The sequence below is a fragment of the Cynocephalus volans genome, chromosome 7 (assembly GCF_027409185.1).
Source record: "Cynocephalus volans isolate mCynVol1 chromosome 7, mCynVol1.pri, whole genome shotgun sequence".
Taxonomy (NCBI): Eukaryota; Metazoa; Chordata; class Mammalia; order Dermoptera; family Cynocephalidae; genus Cynocephalus; species Cynocephalus volans.
In genome coordinates this window covers 62,978,269-63,003,374 of record NC_084466.1, presented here as the reverse complement: position 1 = coordinate 63,003,374, position 25,106 = coordinate 62,978,269, and the positions used below count along the sequence as shown (strand labels likewise).

The 25,106-nt window shown below is 35.7% G+C and overlaps 1 protein-coding gene across 1 annotated transcript in view; it reads right to left on the bottom strand.

The window, feature by feature from the left end:
* Positions 1-25,106, bottom strand: part of GTF2F2 (general transcription factor IIF subunit 2) — a 183,949-nt gene that overhangs the window by 39,991 nt on the left and 118,852 nt on the right. Inside the window, exon 6 of the mRNA XM_063102913.1 lies at positions 1,878-1,977. Coding sequence (XP_062958983.1) covers positions 1,878-1,977 — 100 coding nt within the window. The remainder of the gene's footprint in view (positions 1-1,877; positions 1,978-25,106) is intronic.

Sequence of the window (25,106 nt, the reverse complement as noted above, 5' to 3'; positions counted from 1 at the left end):
TTTATAGTGCTTTTGACATAAATTATCAAACTTCCCTCCAGAAAGGCTATATCTCTTTCCAGCCTATGAAAGTATGTATGGTCTTTCTTGTCTTCACTGTGATAAAAAAAATATACCATGGTAGAAACTGTATACAGAAGCCTGGTTTGTACAAGGAGAAAAAAGCAGTCGGGAGCTACAGGAGAAGCATACCAATGAAGAAGAAAGGCAAAGACAACTGAGACCTACACTATTTTACTTCAAAAAGTGTACAAGCAACACAAACGGACTAATACAAGAGGCTATAAAATAGAAGCGTGGTTGGATGCAGCTGAATTTTGACCTGCTTTGTTTAATCCACATAGCGTAGCAATTTTTAAAATGTGAACATGTTTAATAGGGGCATGTGCACTCTAGGTCATACAGTCTCTAACATTTACCTTCTTAAATTTCAGCATTCTGCTTATTTAAGACGCTTGCTTTGCCCTGGAGGCATTTGCATTTGTTACCTCTCATATAAAATAATCATAGAAAACTCATCATAGTAGTGATTTGGCAGATGCTATTCTGTGTCACTTAATAAAACTTGATATTTAAGTCCCATCCAAAAGAGAGATTACTTCTTCCTACATTCAGTATCTAGAAGAATCTTAAGCAACAAAGTAGGACACAAGATTTCAACTGTTAATTGGTCCTTGACTTAATTTAGGCTTCATTTTATTTTCAGGAAATCATCACATTTCTCTTTACATTACAGGTATTTCAAAACCCAAAACCGGCTGTTTACCTCAGTTAGTTAGAGCACAGTGTTATAACACCAAGGTCAAGGGTTTGGCTCTCCATACCAGCTAGCCACCAAAAAAAAAAATATATATATATATATATTAAACAACAAACAAACAAACAAACAAAAAACCCAAAACCTTTAGCCCTTTTAGCACTGCCAGTGACCTGCAGCAACATACACAGTGGTTAAAAGTATGGCTCCTGAAATAGATGGCCTGGGTTCAACACATGGACTGGTCAGTTACTGGCTGTGTGACCTCAGGTAAGCTAACTTCTCTGTGTCTGAGTTACCTCATATATAAAAAAACAAGGATAACATTAACAGTTATTTCATTGGGTAGGTATGAAGATTAAATGTCAATATTGATGAAGCACTTAGAACAGTGCCTGGCACAAAGTACACATAATATGTATACAATAGATGTATACATATATTGTAAAAGGGTACTTCAAAGTTTGTAGAGAAATGGAATTAAAAGATCAAACGAATCCATGAACTTTCTGAAGACCTCTCGTATAATACATATAGTATATGTAAGATATACGTCAATAAAAAAGGTTTAAAGAACATACAGAACTGCCTTCTTAATGGTTCCAGCAGCACATTAGTCTCATAAAAAACATATAAGGGCAGTTCTCACTTTGCATGGTAGTATGAGACTATAAAAATGCCTATGAAAGCTGAAACCAGGTGAAGTGATCTTAATAATCAATGGGGAAAATTAATATTGTTCCATGACTTTTAAAAATTTTTGTTAACACATTAAAAACTCTATAGTCAGCAACAAAGGAATAGAAAAATGAAAAAAAATAGTAAAACTACATTTATTTAGTACATTGTAATTTAAAACATTAGAAACATTGAGAATTGGTTTTATTTCTTTCAAAACCTTATCAAGAGTAGTTTAAACAGTGACTGCCTTCTTCTCATCACATAACTTACAAGATAGAGCAGACATCTTTTCTATGCTTGACAAATTGTGATATTCCTTATTAAGTCTGGATTAGATACTATTATTTAAGCACCTGACTGCAAGGTGCATGAGGTCCTTTCAAAACCTAAGAATCTATTACACAGAAAAGAATAAAAGAGAGATGAGTAGAAGACTTACATTGTATTGATGATTAGAAACAGGTTTGTAATTGGTTGTTACAACTTTCTCCAGTTGTTGTGAAAGCCTTACAGGTTTGGATGATTCTTCTATTTGCAACCTGAAAAACATTAGGAATTATTAAGACATTTACTTATTTAGTAGACTGAAACCTGATGTTATTTCTATGCTGCTTATTAATAAATAACAATTAATATATAAAAAGGTAACTTCAGAGTATACACTAGCCTTAGTATAATACTTTCAAAACACACTACAGGCAGGGCAAGACAGTGGACTAGAGGTGCCCAGGGTGCATTCCTCCCACAGAAAAGGACCAGAACAACCAAAAGACAGCTAAATATTGATGGGACTATCTGTGGGAAAGTGTAGGAAAGCAGCAGGAGACTGGTGAGATCCTGGTGGACCATGAAAGCCCAGGACAGTGGCACAGAGAGGAGAGAGGGGCATGCAGCCTCAACTGCCACGTCCCCAACAATGGGATTGGTGCAGGAGGAATTTTCCCTCATGGAGAAAATGCAGGCAGAGGAACCAAATCAATCCCCAACCTCACCACAGAGGCTGGCAGATCCTTTGGCAGAATAAGCCTGGTGCCAAGTACGGGGAGCAGCCTAGAAAATACACACTGTACTACTCTAGGACAGTAGCTCAAACTGTGCACTCCATATAGCCCCCTGGTGACCCAAGCTGATGCAGGATCACACCATCTTGAAACTAGAGCTGATGTCAGGAACACACCTTGCCCTACAGCCAGTAGCCATGATGCTTCCCCAGCTTTAAGGCTCTGCCTTCCCAGTGCACTCACAGGAGAGGTCACATACCTTGATTCTGGAAGCTTGAAGCTGAGCTCACAGTGACTATTACTCTAGTTCCGCAGGCTGGGAAGCCAACCCTAGTCCTGCCGAACTGACGCACCCTCACTTCCCTAGCCAGAGATCAGACAGACAGACCTTCCTCAGGCAGACTGCCCCCATTCCTCCCCATACCCCCTAGCCCTGCTAGCTGACTGAGTTGTGTGTGCCTGAACCCTCAATTGAGAAAATCAGCTCATGGGTCTCTACCCTAACGAGTACACCCTTGGGCCAGTGGAAATAAAGTGCATCTGTGCCCTCCTGGAGAAGCGGCCAGGCAGTTCCGTTCCAAACAATCCTGCCTAGTGGCCTTACCAACAGTCTCAGAGCAGTTGGACTGGCCCCCTCACTGCAGGCCAGCCTAGTAGCCCTGCCCATTGCCCAAAAAGGTGGACAGGCCCCCTTGCTGCAGCCCAGCCTAGTAGCCTCACGCACTTCCTGAGAAGTGGCTCAGCAGCTCCAGCCTTGGCACTCCAGCTACTCAACTGCTGAGGGAAGTACAACCTCTCATTAGGCCCCAAGAAGTGGCACAGCAGAAAGGCCCACACTCAGCTACCTGAGCCAAAGTGCACCCATGCCCCTGGCTCAGAGAAACAGCTAGCTGTCATGCCCATAGAAGATCCACCCCTGAGTCTTTGAGCCATCATATGCACACATATTTGAGTGAGAAACGGCTTGGCTGACATACCCCTGGCAGGCCCACTCCTGGTCACAGAAGTAGCATGGTGACCCTGCCACTGACAAACCAGTCCCAGAGACCCTGACATGCCATATGCCCACACCCCCAGCCTCAGAATCAATCCAGGAGCCACATCTCCAGTGAACCAGCTCCCCAGATGACTTACCCACAGGGTGCATGTGCACACCTCTGGCCTATGAAGTAACTCAGCAATCCCTTCCCTGGCAAAACTGTGCCACCACTGCCACAAACCTCCCAAGCATAGGTCACTGAGTCACTCACAGACATAGCTAAAGAGTATTACAGCTAAAAAAAATTACAGAGAGTCTACACTACTGCATTCATCCTGAACAAAGCCATTGCACTCTACCCAATCAACACCTTAGGACACATCTTGCAGACAAAAGTCTTTCCCTATGCAAGCCACTCCACAAAACTCATAGGTGACTGTTCCACCAGATGCACAGATATCAATGCAGGGAAATGAGAAATATAAAAAAGTAAGGTAACATGACCCAAAAAACCCCAAATAATGCTCCAGTAACTGATCCCAAAGGATTGGAAACTGACAATATGCTGGAAAAGGAATTCAAATTAATGATCTTAAGGAAAATCACTAAGATACAAGAGAATACAAACAGTTCAGCAAAATCAGAAAAACAATTCATGATTTGAATGAGAAATCTGACAAAGAGATATTTTTAAAAACCTAACAGAAATCTTGCAATGGAAAAATTCATTGAATGAAATTTTTTTTAAAAACCACTGAGAGTCTCAACCACAGACTGGATCAAGCAGAAGAATTTCTGATCTCAAAGACAGCAGTTTGGAAATAACACAGGAAGACAAAAAAAGGAAAAAGAATGAAAAAAGCTTATAAGATGTATGGGATACTATTAAGAGAACAAATATTCAGAATATGGGCATTCCAGAAGGAGAAGAAAACAAAAAAGATATTGAAAACCTGTTTAATGAAATAATATCTAAAAACTTCCCTAGTCTTGGGAAAGAAACAAACATCCAAATACAGGAAGTTCATAAGTCTGCAAATAGAGCCAACACAAATAGGTCATCTCCAAGACACACTGTAGTCAAACTATCCCAAGTTAAAGACAAAGAGAGAATTCTAAAAACAGCAAGAGAAAAACATCAAGTCACTTATAAGTGAATTCCCATTACACTAACAGTAGACTTCTCAGCAGAAACACTCAGGGCAGGAGAGAACGGGATGATACATTCAAAGTGCTTAAAGAAAAAAACTGCCAACCAAGAATATTATACCCAGCAAAGCTATCCTTCAGAAATGAAGGAAAAATAAAGTCTTTCTCAGACAAGCAAAAATTAAGGGAATTCATCACCGCCACACCAGCCTTACAAGAAATGTTTAAGAGACTTCTACATCTAGAAGAGAAAGGATGATAAAAACCATCACAAAAACACCTGAGAATATAAAACTTACTAGTAGAGTAGATACACAAATTGAAAAGACAAAGGAATACATAAAATCACAAAACTGCAAGGATAAAAAATAAGAGAGAGAGGAAGAAAGTAACAAAAGTTACACAAAACAATCAGAAAACAACCAACAAAAAGACAGGAGTAAGACCTCACATATCACTAATAACCTTTAATGTAAACTGATTAAACGCTCAATTTTTTAATGTAAACTGATTAAATGCTCAAAAGACTAAGACTGGCTGAATGGATTAAGAAACAGAACCCATCCATATGTTGTCTACAAGAAACACACCTTACCTACAAAGACACACATAGGCTGAAAGTGAAGATATGGAAAAAGATATTCCATGCAAATTTAACAGACATTAAATCAAAATCTGTACTAAGGGACAAAAAAGGGCATTATATAATGATAAAGGGATCAATACAACAAGAGGATATAACAATTATATATGTACCCAATACTGAAACACCCAGATATATAAAGCAACTATTATCAGATCTAAAGGAAGAAACAGACAACAACACAACATTAGCTGGGGACTTTAACACCCCACTCTCAGCATTGAACAGATTATTGAGACCAAAAACCAACAAGGAAACACCAGACTTAAATAGCACCATAGACCAGATGGGCCTAATAGCATTTCCTCTAATAGCTGCAGAATACACATTCTTTTCATCAGCACATGGGATATTCTCCAGGATTGACCATATGTTAGGCCACATAAGTAGTCTCAATGAGTTCAAAAAAATCAAAATCAATATCAAGTATTTTTTCTGACCATAATGGAATAAAACTAGGAATCAATAACAAGAATAATCTTTGAAACTACACAAACACATGGAAATTAAACAACATGCTCTTGAATGACCAACAGGTCAAAGAAGACATTAAGGAGGAAAAAATTTCTTGAAACTAATGAAGACAGAAACACAGCATACCATAACCTATGGGATACAGCCAAGGCAGTATAAAGAGGAAAGTTTATAGCAATAAACACCTACATCAAAAACACAGAAAGATTTCAAATAAATGGCCTAACAATGAACCTCAAGGAACTAGAAAAACTAGAACAAACTAAACCCAAAATAAGTAGAAGAAAAGAAATGATAAAATCAGAGCAGAAATAAACGAAATTGAGACTAAAAAATACAAAAAATTAATCAAACAAAAAGTTGGTTCTTTGAAAAGATAAAATCAAAAAAATATTAGCTAGATTACCCAAGAAAAAAAAAGAAAAAAAGAAAAAAAGACACAAATAAATGAAATCAGAAATGCAAATGGAAACATTACAACAGGCAGCACCAAAATACAAAGGACCAGAGACTATTATGAACAATTATAAGCCAATAAATATGAAAACCTAGAGGAAATGGATAAATTCCTGGACATATGACCTATGAAGACTGAGCCAGAAGAAACAGAAAACCTAAATAGACCAATAACAAGTAATGAGATTAAATCAGTAATAAAATGTCTCAACAAAGAAAAACGCAGGACCAGATGGCTTTATTGCTGAATTCCACCAAACATTTTAAGAAGAACTAATACCAATACTTCTTAAACTACTTCGAAAAATTGAAAAGGCTGGCTGGTTAGCTTAGTGGGTTAGAGTGAGGTGTTGATAACACCAAGGTCAAGGGTTCACATCCCCTAATGGCCAACTGCCCCCCAAAAAAGAAAAAAATTTAAGTGGATGGAATTCTTCCAAATTCATACCAGGAAGCCAGCATTAACCTGATACCAAAAAGCAGGCAAGGGCACAATACAAAAAGAAAACTACAGGCCAATATCCACAATGAACATAGATGCAAAAATCCTCAATAAAATACAAGCAAACCAAATCCAACAGCAGATCAAAAAGATTACACATCATGATTTATTTCAGGGATGCAAAGATGGTTCAACATACACAAACCAATAAACTTAATACATCACATCAACAGAACAAACAAACAAAAATACTATCATCTTGATAGACACAGAAAAAGCATTTGATAAAATTCAACATCCCTTCATGATAAAGACTCTCAACAAATTAGGTATAGAAGGAAAGTATCTTAATATAATAAAGGATACATATATATATGACAAACTCACAGCTCACATCATACTGAATGGGGAAAAGCTGAAAGATTTCCCCCTAAAAACTGCAACAAGACAAGGATGCCCACTCTACCACTTCTATTCAACATAATACTGGTAGTCCTAGCCAGAGCAATTAGGTAAGAGAAAGAAATAAAGGGTATCCAAATTGGAAAGGAGGAAGTCAAGTTGTCCCTGTTTGCAGATGACATGATTTTATATAGACAAAAACCTAAAAACTCTACCAAAACCCTCCTAGACCTGATTAACAAATCCAGTAAAGTTGCAGGATACAAAATGAACATATGAAAATCAGAAGTACTTCTATAAACCAATTATGAATTTGCAGAAAAGAAATCCCATTTACTATAGCAACAATAACAAAATGACTAGGAATAAATTTAACCAAGGAGGTGAAAGTTCTCTACAATGAAAACTATAAAACACTGATTAAAGAAATTAAAGACACACAAAAATGGAAAGACATTTCATGCTCAGGGATTGGAAGAATCAAAGTTGTCAAAATGACCATACTACCCAAAGAGATCTACAAATTCAGTGCAATCCCCATCAAACCAATGACACCTCACAGAAACAGACAATTCAAAAATTTATATGGGACATCAGGGAGACCCCGATTAACAAAAGCAATCCTGAGCAGAAAGAATAAAGTGAGGGGTATCACACTTCCTGACTTCAAAATATACTACACTGGCTGGTTAGCTCATTTGGTTAGAGTGCAGCCTTGTAACAACAAGATCAAGGGTTCAGTTCCCCAAACTAGCCAGTTGCCAAAAAAACCCACCAAAAACCAAAAAAATCCCCAAAACAAAAAACTACAAAGTGATAGTAATCAAAACAGCATGATGGTACTTGCCCAAAAACAGACACATAGACCAATGGAACAGGATAGAGAATTCAGAAATAAGTCCATGTACCTACAGCCAACTGATTTTTGACAAAGGAGTCAAGAACACACACTGGGAAAAGGACAGTCCCTTCAGTAAATGGTGCTGGGAAAATTGGAGATCCATATGCAGAAGAATGAAACTAGACCCCTCTCACCAAATACCAAAATCAACTCAAAATGGATTAAAGACTTAGATTTTACAAATAATACTTCAAAAGCACACGGGAAAAAAGCAAAAATTAACAAATAGGATTATAGTCAACTAAAAAGCTTCTGCACAGCAAAAGAAATAATCACCAGAGAGAAGACAATCTGCATAATGGGAAAAAATACTTGCAAATTATGCATCTGACAAGGAATTAATATCCAGAATACACAAAGAACTAAAACAACAACTCAATAGTGTAAAAAAAATCCAATTCAAAAATGGGCAAAGGAACTGAATAGACATTTTTCAAAAGAAGACATACAAATGGTCCACAGGTATATGAAAAAATGCTCAACATCACTAATCGTCATAGAAATGACAATTAAACCAAAAACCACAATAAGATACCATCTAACCCAGTTAGAATGGCTATTATCAAAAAGAAAGAAAATAACAAATGCTGGCTAGAATGTGGAAAAAGGGGATCTCTTATGCCTTGTTGGTGGGAATGTATATTAGCACAGCCATTCTGCAAAACAGTATGGAGATTTCTCAAACAACTACAGATAGAACTACCATATGATCCAGCAGTCCTACTACTGGGTATATATGCAAAGGAATGGAAATCAACATGTCAAAGGGATACCTGCACTTCCATATTTATCTTGGCTCTATTCACAATAGTCAAGAGTTGGAATCAACCTAAATGTTCTTCCATGGATGACTGGATAAAGAAAATGTGGAATATATACAAAATATACTAGTACTCAGCCATAAAAAAGAACGAATTTCTGCCATTTGCAGTAACATGGATGAGTTTGGAGAAAATTACATTAAGTGAAATAAGCCAGGCACAGAGAGAGAAATACTGCATGTCTTCACTCACACGTGGAAACTAAAAGTTGACCTCATAAAAGTAGAGAGTAGAATACTGGTTACTAGAGACTGGTCCAGGAAACTGCTAAGGGAGAGATGGGGAGACGGTGGTCAATAAAATATTAGAGAAATAGAAAGACTGGGATCTAGTGTTCTATAGTAATATAGGGAGACTACAGTTAACAACGAAGTACTGTATACCTCTGACTAGCTAGTCAAGATGACGCTGAATGTTCCTAACACAAAGAAATGACAAATGTTTGAGGTAATGGAAACACTAAGTACCCTGATACACACTGTATGAATGTACCCAAATGGCATACTGTACTCCATAAATCTATACAATTATCATAGGCCAATTATGAAAAAAATAGAGAGAGAGTAGAATAGCAATTATCAGAAGCAGAGAAAGGAAGCGGGGAGCGAAGGGTGGGGCCGGGGAAAGGTTGGTAGACCAGCACAAAGTTACAAAGTTACAGTTAGAAAGGAAGAATAAATTGTTGTGCTCTAGGATGACAACAGCTAATAATATTGTACTGTAAAGTTCAAGATAGCCAGAAAAGAGGATTGTGAATGTTATAATCACAAAGAATGATAAATGTTTAGGTGATATACTCACTATTCTGATTAGACCATCACACAATATGTGCATGTATTGAAACAACAACCTGTACCCCATAAACATGTACAATGAAAAAAAATTTTTAATGATAAATATATATGACTGTCATGTAGAAACCAGCACCATAAGCTGAACACTCAAATTATCTCACTATAATTCTATAATTTCTTTCAAATCCTATATGGTATAGGCAAATCTTTACTAAAAACAAGAAGTTAATGAACTTTAAACTTCTGAAAAAATCTGCACATAGGCTGGCTGGTTAGCTCAGTTGGTGAGAGCATAGTGTTATAACACCAAGGTCAAGGTCAAGTGTTCAGATCCCTGTAACAGCAAGCCACCAAAAACAAAAAAGAATTATCTAAATTGCATGGTCTAAAACTAATCACATTCTTAATTCAAAACTTCTATTCACCTGATGAGATAAATGTAAATAAAAAGAGAATATATCAGCACTCAGTATCTAGTGACTAGTGGCTACCTTATTGGACAGCACAGATAAAGAACATTTCCATCATCACAGAAACTTCTATTGGACAGCACTGGTCTAGAACTACTGCAAAACTCCATCTAAATTAAAATATACTCCATCTAACTCAAAATACTGCTTTTGGAAAGAGAGCCATAAAATAAACACATATTGACCCACCTTAAATATACGTGTGTGTATATATATATATATATGACACCATGTATAGCATACCAAAACATAACCCTTGATTAGTAGCAATCTCAAGAACATTTTGTACTAAATATGGCATAAGTCACACTCAATCATTTACTTACTTAATAATTAGATTAATTCATTTGCTATATCAGCACAGTAAATCTAAAAAACTGTTTTAAGGGGTGGGGGAAGAGCAGCTTTCTAAGGCAACTATTTTTAAAAAGGCAAAAGGTATCCTTGTACTTTTAGAATTAGCAGGACATCAGAATACAATAATGTAACATATTTAAGAAAACTGCTTACCATACCTAGCCAAATTATAACTGGAGTGTAAGGGTGAAATAGAACTATTTTTGGACAAAAAACTTAAGTTTATCACTCACAGATCCTCACTGAGAGAACTACTCAAGGATTTATTTCAGTAAGAAGGATTATGAAATGAACTACTGATATATATAATGGTCACAGCAAAGAAACTGAGAGCTATGAAAGAAAATTGCCTACTTAATAAAAAACAAAAAAGATGGCTTTTTTTTTTTAAAGGTGGAACTAACGTGAAACATAGGAAGGAAGAGATCAGAAGTAACACATTTTAAGATTTCTGTGTTTTCTAAATTCTCTTCAATAAGCATCCGTTACATTTAATACCAGAAAAGGAAGTATCCTTCCTTAAAGGAAAAAGAAATACCATCTTTTTTTGAAGGTCAATTTGAAAGCCATAAAAACGTTGGTCATTTTAAAATAATACATGTTTGACATTACATTTTATTCTATTTTAACGGAATTTTAAATTCTTAGGTTCAATAGAGTAGGAACTAAAAACAATTTTCATCTAAAATTTCTTCAAAAGCATAACATGAAGTATAAAAGGCAAATAATAATTCTTATTATTTAATTCCTTAGATAAAAATTATTCTCTATTTGCTTCTGTTTATTTTCAGGTATATAATACCAAATTACTGAGAACATATTAAATATTTACCTATTGCTTTTTTTTATTTGAAATCTATAAATACTGTAGGTTTTACATTTACCATGATTGCCAAATTCAGTATATTAATTTCTGTATAGAAATGTAAATATTTTAATTCTTCCAATTATTTACAAATATTATTTACTTATCCTTTTTTTTTTAAAGATGACTGGTAAGGGGATCTTAACCCTTGACTTGATGTTGTCAGCACCACGCTCTCCCAAGTGAGCCATGGTCTGGCTCTTTTACTTATCCTTTAAATATATAAAATGATTGTTTATTTTATAAAGTGTAAGAGAAGTATGCTGGAAATGTCTTTAGAAACTTACTGGATATATGACCATAAATAATATGTACAATTACTTTGCTTTTCATGTGTCACATATACTTTCTATGAAGATGGATTAAATTTTCTTATTAAGACCAAGAAATCACTAGCTAGAGTCTAAATGGAAAATATCCACTCAAGGGTGGACTTGAACTTAGAATCGTTTGGTGGCTTCTTACTATTCTTAAGATGCAGCACAAGCTCCTTCACATGACTTTAAGCCCCTTTGGGATCTAGTCCCTGCTTATCCCAGCTTTACCCACCATTCTATATCTGTCTCAGGCTACAGCTGTGCCATGACTAGATTGTAGAAAAAACCTCTTGCTGGCAATCATCCAGCAAGTGTTTACTGCCAGGCACTGGGTTAGAGGTTGGGGATACAACAGTAAAGACTTGCTCTAGTGGAAGACAAACATTAAACAAATACTATAGCTAATTAACTGCAGTACTGAAGATGGATTAGGTGTGTGTGTATATGTATTATGACAATTGACTGCACGCTGATATGAAGTAAAGATTAACTCTAAGGTGTTCATTTGAGGGTAAGCTGGAGTGAGACTGCTCATGCTTATGACTTAAAGCAAAAAGATTAGGTGGAAATGACTTCTCCAAGCTAAGATGTCTCAAAGCTACTAAGAGATAAAACTTTAGAGAGAGGAAAGTGATTGAAGACAGATATAGGAATGTTCACAAAGTGTCAGGAGACTAAGCACGTGTAACTCCTTGGGAAAAAAAAACAAACAAAAAAACCCCAACTAAATGGCAGCCTGTTTCTGAACACGTCTCTTTGTGTTCTAGTCTTAGCTCCATCCCCTAATGCAATCAGTTCTCTGGGGTTTGGCCTCTGTAATGGTAATCAATGTGTTACACTGCCACTAAATTATCTTCCCAGTTTCAATCATCTCACTCCACAATTTGATTTTATGAGACATTCAAAGAGGGAGGCATGCCCTAGCTCCTTCCTTCCATATTAAATGATTGTGCCCATTACTTCACAATCTGAAAATTCCTCAGAGTTTCAGTTTGTTTAGTTAAGTGCTTTTTAAAAATAAATGGTAGCTTATTCTTGTCACACTCTTTCACTTGAATTTATTTGTAGCCACCACATCCTAATTCAGGTTCATGTGGCAAACTTTCCTTTCAATTCTAATTCAACAATTCTAAAAGCCAGTTTCTTCATCCACAGTGTCATGCCATTTTTATCCGTAAAGTATTTAATCTTTTAAATAAAGGAAAACACTGACAATTTTAAAAAATAAACAGCTCATATAAACATTTAACCTTCCTATTATACATTTAAATAGCCAACTCCAATGATTTTGACTTAATTAAAAGAGGGCATCTTATGATTCAAAACTCAAAAGGTTAATCTATGGACTAAAAATATAACAGTTTTAAAGAACTGAATCTTAAAATTCTTTAATTAACCTTGAATAGTTTAAAATAATTTAGCAGGGTTCTTAACACTAAATAATTCATTTAACATTATTTCATGAAGTGTCAGGACAATTTGCAACTCCATTTCATTACTGAACAATGTACGAAATTAAACATTACTGACCTTGACATGCCTTCAGTCAAGATAAGACTTACCTGGGTTTGTACAAAATAATATAATTCAGGAATATTTGGTTTGTAAAGCAGAACAGCAAACTACATACAGAGCACTAGGCTGGAAAAGCTAAAAGCCTCACTGTCCTGACCATTTTTAAAATGGGTCTTAAATTTTCAGAAACTTTGAAAATACAGTGTTCACCGCCAGAAGTTCCTGGGCTCCTGAGCCTTTGGTGGGCGGGGAGCCGCACCCCGCAGGCCTCAGCCCTGCCCCGACCACTGGCAACCAGGCCAGCAATGGAGCCAGCCCTGGGCCACACCCATCTTCCTCCCCATCCCTCCATAACATCTTAGAATTTTAAAAATCAATTAGTTAATTGAAACTCTAAAAAAAGAAAGTAAGAAAGAAAATACAGTGTTATTTTCAAGAAACAGTTAACAGAAAATAATGTTCCGTGATCACTTACATGCAGCCAGGCTTTGTTTTACTTAATTAGCCATTTAAAAAAAATATTTGGTGCTAACTAGAACATATATCTACATTCTTAGAAGGCTAGGACTAACTATTTTTTTTGGTATTTCCCACAGTTGTATAGAAAGTGCATGGAAACAAACATTTATAAATAATTGCTGTGCTCGTCATAAATTATACTTATCTATTTGTTATAGCATAAGACTCTTAAGTATTAAGTAACAAATTTAGTCAAGCTTAAACTAGTATGCTTTCTAATGAAATAAAACTCAATTTCTTTTAAAAATCATAATTTTGAATTTTAGGTAACTTAGAGTTATATTCTTAAAAATTCAAGTTTGTGATGTTTGACAGTAGTCCCTAAATCATTTGCCTGAATTAGAACATCAAAAACTATGTTAAGAGCTTTACCTATATTATCTCAATCTCATTTTTTCCTCATAGTAAGCAAAAATAGAACTGGAATTCAGCCCCAACACACACACTTTTTAAAACTCCAATTTCAAGCAGTTAATCATCACTCTATATGGTCTCATAAAAGGCCATATAACATGGAACTTAGTTCAAAATAAGTAATTTCTCCTTGACAGTCACCACCCTCCCTGCAACTAATCCACTTCTACACACATACATATACATACATACATACACACACACACTCACAGAGAGAGGACATTCTCCTTTACAACACTGAAAAAAAGTTTCCTGTTAAATCAATGTAACTAGTCATTAGGCTATATCTGAGACAGGAGGTGCTCTGTCTCCCTGGAGTCTGGTTTCAGGCCACTCCCTTGAGATTCAAACCACGCCCCTAGATCTCAAGCCCTGCCTCTGAGTCCTAAGCTAAGGTGGCTTGTAGCACCCATTCTTGGCACCAGTCCATGGCAATCGAGACTGCAGGGGGCAGACTTATGTAATCTCAGTAGCTGAGATGCTCAATAAAAAAGAGTTTATCCCTTGAATCACCTTCCACTGGAGGCTCTAGAAAGCATCAAATATTCTTGAATATATTTGCATGTGGTAGAATTTGACCAGTGAGCATAATCTAAAAGAGACCAACTGAGAATGTGCAAGACTAAGTTATGTAACTGGGAACCACACCCTTAGTTGAATATTTATTAGCTAACATGAATATGCACTAGATAGGGAAATTATAAAAGTTGAATCCTGGCAGAAGGTGGGGTTGTTGCCCGCTTCTTCTGGGGCCAACCTGCACTTCACTGGCGAGGTGTGTATGCTTTACTTTTGTGTTAAAACTTACTTCTTTGTATCTCTTGAATATTCATAACCAATAAAAAAATAAATTAAAAAAACCGTACCTCTAATGGGCAGCTGCTAACTCACTTGAGCTAGCCTACATTTATACTAAACTCAAGCTGCATATTTCTTACTTTTGTATTAAACTTGGTGTCGGCCCTGCTCAGTCTCTGGAGCTTGGCTGTACTTTCCCTGTGAATTCTGTGTTCCCTACTTTGCTATAGTAAACCTGCTTTCACTTTCTACTGTGGCTCTGCTCCTGAATTCTTTCCTGTGGCAGGGTCAAGAACCCACTAGAGGACAGGGTGGGTTGAGACCCCTCAAATCAGGTCTCCCCATATCCTCTCCTATGGTATCATAACCAAGGTTCATAAACACTCATCAAAATTACTTAAAGATCTTTATCATTATTAAGACTTATGTACTAGCCAGCTACCCCCGACCCCCAAGAGTTATGTACTATACTGGGAATTTAATTTTTAAATTACTTAGTATATTTTGAAAATATAAAATTCATGTTTTATTATTTATTTATTTATTTATTTTAAAAAGATGATCAGTAAGGGGATCTTAACCCTTGACTTGGTGTTGTCAGCACCACGCTCTCCCAAGTGAGCTAACTGGCCATCCCTATATAGGGATCCAAACCCATGGCCTTGGTGTTATCAGCACCACACTCTCCCAAGTGAGCCATGGGCCGGCCCCAAAATTCATGTTTTAAAAACAAAGAATAGTAGCATATACATCTTCCAAATATTTTAAAGGATGAATATTGGTAAGACTTACAAAATGGAAAAATGCCAAACCCTGTTGCTCTAAGCTGTTGGCAGATTTGGGAGAAGTCTACAAATTTTAATCAATAAATCCTCCACTTACCTCATTTGCAAGTACAGTGTTTCTTATATAATAGCAACTTACTAAATATTTGTTGAGCAAATTAATAAATGACACCTTTACTGGACAATTAAATCACAAAAGGCAGAATCCCATATTAACAAATACCATAATAATGCCTGATTCTATACATGTAGACTATTTTCATGTCTACGTAAAAACTCCTATGCAATACTGCCTTGTTAATCTGATTAACAACAGAATTAACTCCAAAAAACACTGAACAGCAAATGTTTCCATCAGCAACTGTCAATGTAGGAGTCATTTCATAATGTAAACATCATTTTAGCATTCATCTGTCTTTTGTGCCATAGCTATATTTGACTGCAATTTGTTATTCTTAAAATGACAAGTTTTACAAAAGAATGTATTTTCTTAAGATTAAGATTTCACTTTTGAAAGGAAAAGAATGAAGCAGTGAAAGGAGGTAAACAGTGCCTCCCAAGGGGAAGAAGGAGGCTGACATTTGCAGGGTGAGAGAAAGAGAAAAGTTCCACGGCAAGGAGAAGCAGGAACAGCTGGAACTAGAGTAGAAAGCTAGGACTGCCTGTGAGCAAGAGAGCACACACAGTCGGCCCAAAGTCAGTTAACAAGAAAGTTCTGAAAGATGAAGGTTCATGGGAACAGGTGAACGGAAGGCTGGGAGAAAGGCCAGGTGAGGTAATAACCAGGGTGAAGGCTGAGTTGATTTACTAATATAAGAAGGTTCTGAAGAAGCCTCGCATTAAGACAGTGTGTATATAGGAAGTTTCAACATTTCGGGAGTAGGACAAAGAGAGCTTCTCAAAGGGATTGCAATAATAAGTACAGGTTAATCTATTAGAATGTGGACCTGAGTGGCAATGAAGAAATTTTAGAGTTTGCAACTGACAAGTAATCAAATTATATCCTTACCTGGCAAGGCAACTAGAAGAATTACAAATAATAAATATTAAATTACTTGGGCAATTTATTAATTATTTGTAAGCTTCATAAAAACAGGGACCTTGCTCATATGAGTAGGGCCCACAACAGGAATGTGATATCAATGTGTTGAATAAATGAGAGAAAAAAACAGAAAAAAGAAAAGTTTTAGGCTGCATTTAATCAAAGAGTAATTTGGTTGTCAAATCATAAGACTCACAGTAATATGTGCCAACAGTTTAGAGTTGGCATTTAAGAGAAGAGATGTAAAATGTATTACGGTTTACTTTCCACTTTGTAGGAAATACCAATAAAAGAAAATACTCCATTATCTACTTGCACTATCCAATAGGGTAGCCATTAGTCATATGTGCCTAAAATAAATAAAATTAAAAGTTCAGTTCCTCAGGCACACTAGCCTCATTTCAAGTGCTTAATAGCCACCTGTGTCTAGTGGCTATCATACTGGACAACAAAGATCCTAGAACACTTCTGTCACTGCAGAAGGTCTATTGGACAGTACAAGTGAATCACAAACTCAGATGACTCCAGGGGCCTGTCAAATAAAGCAGAAAGTAAGGGTGAGAGGTAGGGACTGTGGTGAACTGGAAATAGGGCATATGCGCCACCCAAGGTGGACACCAAGTCCTCAGCTCCAGCTGATTGTTACTCTGTAGGAATGTAGGTGCAGTATGACCAGATCTAATTATTCAAGAGAATGCAGTGAATCAGATTTTTATGCAAAATCACTTATCAAACACTGCCAATGAATTCAATTTTTAAAATGTGTAACTCTCTCAACCCAAAATCAACCAACCAAAAACCCCCTTCAAAATCAAAAAGACATACACACTAAGTTATACTAGGCTACTAGCTAGCAGCTCTCTGATCTATATATCTATATCCCAGGGGATTTTTGTTTTATGAAAAGCAGTAGCAAAGAATTATTACTCGAAGTGGCAAAATCATAACACAAGTGGGAATTAACCACAGGCATCACAACTACAGTTTTATGAAGGAACAGCAATTCCCTCCACCTCCATTCCCACGCTCCCATCCTGAGGAGAGTCCATGAGTTGGCTGATGGACTCTACCTGATTATTCCTAGGGGAGTGCACTCCAACTGGTGCTCAGGCTAAGTATCAAAAAATACCTTCCTCAATATCATACCAAAATTTTATCATTTTTGGCTTTTAAAACCATTAACTTCGTATGATTCAACCTAACAGCTCCCTCTTAATGAAAGACTTAATACTGAATTGAATTTTTCTATACAAGAATATCATTCAAGTCACTAAATTAAGTCTCAGCATAATCATGACTTGCCCATGACCGCACAGCTTGTCAGAGGAAGAGTGGGGAAAGAAAATTCAAGATTCCTTGTGCAGTGTTTGCCACCTATATCATCATCTTAAATATAATAAAGGAATTCAGATGTCTTTTCAAGTTTCGTAAATATATACTATCCCATTTTAAAATATGTACAGCTTTCCAAGAAAATATATGATGTCCATAATACATCTATTATATTAGCTAGGAAAGTGTTCAGAAGGGGCCCACACCCAGCAAGGGAATGATGACTCACATTTGACTTTGTTTTCTCCCTAGATTTTTGTTAGAAACAACAGCCACCCACAAGTTTCTGGTATATGTTAAATAAGGTAAAATAAATGACAGTTAGTGTAATGGAGACTTTTTGTAAGTGTCTTTTTGTTGTTGTTGTTGTTGTTTTAATTACTGCCTAACTTCTGCTTTTCACTGAAACACTCTATAGCCATTAATCCCTTATCTAATTTTCACTTCTCCAGGAAGATTATACCACCAGCATTCCAGAGTATCTATTTACCTCTGTTTGGTGTTTAGACAACACAAAATCTCCACTAAATAGTGCAAAATACAAATATCTTACTTCATGGTCAGTATATTTTTACTACGTTACATAGTTTCCTCTTCTATTTTTTCCTTATGTAATCTATTATCCTCAACTTGAAGGTATGTTCAGTGGATACTTTTACTAAGCAGTAAGTAGCATTACTTCTAAGTCACCAGTGCTCTGTCTGCATGCAAGCACAACAGGTGCCCAAACTGGGAAAAGATAGGGGAGGACGGTGGCATATCTAACTAGTTCTTGCGAATCTGGGAGCAACAAGATATGGAAGGTTTGCACTGCCTGGAGATTTTGTTCAAATAATTATAAATGTTGGTTACTTTCAATTTATCTATTGCAATATTTTTTTTCTTTAGTTCAAGTCAGGCATGATTTCTCATGCCATCTCATGAAAGCAAATTGCTTTTCTTTTGGCAGCTGGCTGGTACAGGGACCAAAAACCATGACCTTGGTGTTAAAAGGCTGTGCTCTAACCAACTGAGATAACCAGCCAGTCTTCAAATTGTTTTTCATCTTGGGAAGTTTGGGTTCCAATATAAGTGTGTATGTGTGATGGGGAAGGGGAATAAAAGGGGTAGGCAAAGAGGGAGGGGATGTGGAAGGAAGGGACAGCATTTGATGGAAGAAACCCTTTAGTTATGCAATTACTATTAATCTAAAACTTTAGCTATTATTTTAGTACAGGCATACAGCAAAAATACATCAGGGGAAAAAAAAGTTAAGCTGATTAGGGACCATTTATTACTCCTCAATACATAATCAAGTAGCTGTTCTTTCTATGCTAGAAAAGAAATTACCTTAAACTCCAGTGGTGGATGAATGACAAAACACTTGGGTTTCATTCTTTAAGAACTTTTCATTTTATTTCCCTGTTCCAAACTCCAACAAAAGTAAAATGCCTAAAAAATTTAGTGTGGTTCCCAGGAGTGGGGGGGCAGTATGTGTGTGAAAGTTTTCCTATCAAAAGGAACAGTAATATTTATAACTCAAGATTTAAAAGAACAAAAAAAAAACTTTTGTATTCAGATTCATGTTGATAATTTTTTAAAAATCAGAGACTAAAGCAAATTTATGGTATTAATGTCCTTAAATAATGCTTAGAGTAAAAGAATGTACAAAACCATGCTATGGCAGAGTCTGAAACCAGACTATGGTTTTTTTTTTTTGTTGTTAGACTCTGGTTTTAACTTCCAGTTCTACCACTTCATGTGACCTTAGTCGAGTTAGTCAACTTCTCTAACACCTTGGTGACTTCATGGAAAAAATGAGGATTATAATAACTGAAATAAGTGAGATTATCTTTATAAATAATGATATTTATCACTAAATAAACTTAGTGGCCTGTCCCATAGTATGTACTCAATATATTTAAGCTATTATTATACTTCTTGTTATCACTCAAGTACCTGTACTGAACAGAAATACACAGGAGTTATGTAAATAAGCCCAACTTTTAATAATTACTTGGTTCACACATTCAATTTTGGAATCAAGACTTATGGAATCTGTGTTCATCCTTTATTTATTCTGATGGGGGATATTTGGCTATATCAGATTGAAAAGCACTTTATCTCCTTTGATGTTTTCTAACACAAGAAAATTTCTTTCTAAATGCCATTCAGCTGCAGGTAAAATATGTAATGCTCATGGAAGTGCTAATTAGAATTCATTATAATTTAACCATGACAACAAAAAGATGTAAAAATATGGTAGCTTATCGTTTAGGGTAACTATTTACACATCTGATTTTAAAAGTTCACTTAAGTTCAGACGTAAGCAAAACATTTTTGGATTTAATCCTTTAGGGTACTCTAATCAATCCCTCATACATGACTTTCAACCAGTAGTGACTAGAATGTGTGTCTGAGTCCCAAAAAAGTAGAAAAATGCATTTGAGTGGAATATCTCCTTAAATTATACAGATTACTCATGATAACCATTTTTAACCTAGTCTCAAAAATTATTTTTCCTCATCTTCCTTATACTAAAATACGATTCAAGAATCTTATATAATTTTCTTCACAGGAGAAAGGGTCACCTTCAGACAAACCACATAGTGGATGCAAATGAATAAAGTAACTTTTATTCCTAACCTGCCCTTTACCGTGAATATCTATTTTACTTTGGCTAGTGCCCCCATTTTTCACCTCCTTGACCTTTTTAGTTAATTTTCTCTAGATTTTCCTGTTCAGCTCTGGATTATTTCATATGTATTATTTTACTTCAACAGCCAAATAGGCTAATGTTTTCAGGAAACATTAAACAGTAACATGTAGGCCCCTTTCTTTCCATAATCCCAAAAGGTTAGCTTAGATTTTTATAACCCTTAAATATTTTACCCAACACTTTGGGGGAATCCATTCAGACAGCGTTAAGCAATCTTCTTGACACCATCATTTCACTATGTGCAACAGATTTCACCATCCATTTCTTCTCCCATATTCCTTTCAGAAATACAAACTGAGTTTTGCCTACGTCCTAATTCTAGAAGCTCCTACTACTTAAACTCTCCCATCAAGGTAAGTAATTCACTCTTGCCTTTAGCTTCCTTGATGACTGATTCCCCAACTCTAACACTGCAGCAAGTGCCTATAACCAGAAACCCTTGAATATTCTCGAATCACATCATACACATCTGAGAATTGAATAATTTCCCTAAAAAGATTTAAATAAAATCTAGATAGTGGCTTCAGGGACAAGTCTACCACAGTAAGAGTTCCTTTCAGTCCTATTTTTCTATTTTTGTACAGTTTTGTATTTTTTGTGGTAAATAGTAAAGTATTACAGCAAAGGCTATAAGACTAATATAGAAATTAAAGTATGGACTTCATCTCAAAATTTACTTCATACAATTTCCATTTAATTTGTTAATTTCATTAGCATTTGAAACTTCTAGTGAAACTTTAGAAGTAAAAATAGGTGCCTTGTACCCCCCACCCCCACCAACAAATTTGTCCTAAGAAGCTAAGAAGAAAACTCAAGCTAAGCCTTCAACTATGCCAAAATGATGAACTCTAATGCATTACTTGTAAGATAAACAGAATGCAAAAGCTTTTTTTCATTAAGGATTAAAATGTACTCATTCAATTAAAGTTGGAATTTGGTTTTGAGAGTTTAGTTCTACCTTTGTGGATAAACTTCTTTAAAAATGAAAAAAGAAAATGCTGGAAATTACCAATAATATAATATTAATTCAGATTCTCAACAGATACACTAATGCTTTTAAGTCCACCATACTGATAAAGCACTGAGAATAATTATTCTAAGATTTTCTATTTTCGCAGTTTTGTCAGTTGATGTACCCAGCCATCTTAATAAACATTCATCTGTGATCACCTTTTTGTAAGCTCCCCAAACTGCCTATCCATTGATATACAAGCTTGTGGTCTGGTATCATCTGACAGAGAATTATGCAACAATGACATGAAGTTACCTGGTTGATCAGCAAATTTTTCTCTTACATAGATCTTATGAATAGATAAGAACTGAACAGATCATTTTATAATTTTAATAAATAATTTTTCTTATTAGTAAAAGGAAGAAGGCTTTATAGAAATGCTTCAGCCAATTTTTTCCTAAATATATGAAATATTACCTGGTTCAATTCAAAGCTAGGTTTTTAAATAGATACTCTTAGTACAAAGGTAATTAAATTTAGCATATAGGAAAAGGGTTTCTAAACCAGATGTGACTGAAAATGGTATTGATGATTTACAAATTTTGACTGTGTTATTTTATCTGCATTGCTAGCTCTATTTATAAATAGTTTCATATTTTAGTCACTTATTTTATAGCCTATAATTCCTACAAAATGTTAGGGATATTAGGCTATTAAGCTTCGTAGCTTTGGTTAGTCAGAGAATGACTGTTATTATAGCCCCAAAACAAATGTATAAAATTGTTTTCTGCATCATTAACATGCATGGATGGTAAAAATTATAATATGGGCTAAGTATAGCTATGTTCAAGAAGTAATGGACTAAATCCATTTTATTTTTCTAAGCTGTGATCTGGGTCACTTATGTACATCTTTGCAAATTTTGCCTTGGTAAACATCTTTATATAGGAAGATGAGGAGGGTGATTCACCAGTAGGAAAGCATAAACTCCTGTATTTTTTTTTTCCAGTGTGGTAATGGTTTTATATCAAGTTCCTTCCCCCTGTTCCCTCCATTACTGACTAGAAGTTCATTCACAGTGTTGCTAGCTGAGGCAAGGGCAAAGTTTGTGTCCATAGAACAGTCCAAAGTAACATGCCCAAATGGCAACCAAACCTACAACCCTGGTCCTAGCACAAGCCATTCAACAACTGAGTTAGGCAGAGACAAATGAAACAAATATATATAAATATGTATTTGAATGAACACAGTCTAAAACATGCCCATGTTTCTCTGGCTCATTATTTAGAGCCAAGAAAGAAACTGATAAAGACTTGAGCTTGCTGTATTTTATTACAGATCAAAATGAAAATACAGATGACTAAAGTAGACTTCTGTGGATTTAATTAATGTGCAAAGTAGGGCTTAAAGTGTGGAGTATGTCTGATAAAAGCAATTTAGATATGAAATGAACTTGGTGGTTTAAAGTAAACCTTTATGTACTTTATAGCAGATGGTACAGTGATAATTTTTACATAGTTTAAGATTAGAACGTTATCACCATGAACAGGGTACACTATCTTCTCAAAATGAAGTCCATTAGAGAATGTGTAAAGTACATGTTTATGCTATGTGAAATCTGAAGGAAATACATTTAAAAAGTGAAAATAGATTTATGTAACTTAGTTTAAGTAGTGACTAAAGGAACTTAAAGTGGGTGGGTAGGAGGAATGAATGAGGTAATACAGTTCAAGGAGGCTGACCTAACAGAAATTAGACAATAAAACACTGGAAAAATTACTGTGATGAGAAGTACTTTCCAATTTTCACATTCACTGTATTAAAAAGTGAAGGCTTATAGACCAAATTACTTGAAATTGTTTAAAGATAAGCATCCAAAATTATTAAGCAGCCACAATTTCTAACCCTCTGGTCAAGTTCCTTGTCTCCTTAAAATGTTTAGACTATCTATTAGATAAACTGCTTATGGTGATGGGATCAATGATTCTCTAGCCAGTTACTCTGATATATACTGCAAGTATGAATCATTTTTCCAAATTAAAATTTCTATGATCCTATGACTGTGTCGGTTGCCAACAGAATACAACATGGAATCAAATGACTTCTATTCAGCAAATTAAAAATACCATTCTGCAAAATTCCAGTTGCTCTGAATAGAAATCAAAATTATTAGCTGCATATCATGTCAAACTGTAGGAAGCTACCCAGGCGTACACTAACCAAGACACTGTTGCTATGGTGACTAAGCAAATATAGCAAATGGCTACTTCATTAGTGACTCCATGAAACTATAAATGCTGGAATAATAAATGGGAAAAATCTGGCAGTATGTGGCCACCAGTGTTGGCTCAGATTCGGAGAGAATTTCTTAGAAGAAGAGGTAAATTTTAATATGCTGTCTGAAAAATTGAGAGACTTTTGTGCTTACTAGAGCCAAATCAAGCCAGAAAAAAAAAAAAAAAAAAAATAGAGGACTGGTCAAGGGAGAGAGTCCACTAAGGAGCAGTTGCTGTGGTACTGATACTGATATTAAAGACTAGAAGCCATTGACACTGTCATTTAGGCCTGCAAAGTGGGAAAGGACTCCCTACTGATTTGCTGCTCTGTAGATGGGGTTTCAGGCATATGGTCTCTTGCTCTCTCTTCATCAAGAGGATGAACAGAGGGGTGAGAAAGGATTTCTGCATATGTTTCAACTTCAAAGAATTTAAATTCAAGAATAAAATAAAAACTGAATATGAACTTCTGTGATATAGTGACAAAAGATTAATGCTAGAATTGGATTTATTCTGCAGAAGTTAAATTATCTAACATTCCACATACTTCCACTCTAATCTCATAAAAAGCAAAAGCTGCAAACTAAAAAAACCCAAACGCCTTTGTCTTTTTCTAATAAATTTATACTGTCAGAAAGAACTTTTAGCTGACACCTTATAGGAACTAATAAAAGATGTGCTTATATTTTAGTAGGTTAGTTATAGTATGACCTTTTGATGACAATGCCACAAAATAAAATCTCAGGTCAAAGTAAAGTATAAATACATGACACATAGCTGGCTATGTGTAGCATATCATTATGAACAATTACAGCATTTTAAGATGGACAAGTACATTAGCAGAACTAGCTCTAGTTAGACGTTTCACAAAACTACCCTTACTATTTAAAAAGTCTGGCAATAGACAAAAATTTCTGACTTCTAGTAAGTACTAGGTAATGTTATGCTTGTTTTTGTTCTTGCTTATATAAGTGTAAATGTTGGGAGTAGAAAAGACACACTTACTAAACCTGAATTTATTTTCTCAAATTTCTCCTATTAGGTCCTTCTAACCCTGTCCTATTTGCCCCAGACTTGTGCACACTACCCAATGAAAGACTCTCCTCCCAACCACGCATCTCTCTGCCTTTCCAGTACTTGCTACCTGAATAGCTTTCTCATTAGCACTGCTCAAGACATACAAATTAGTATTGGAATCACCTCTCCTACCATATACTCAAGCACCCTAACCACATACAGGTTGCCATTATTAAACTTTTGGACTCT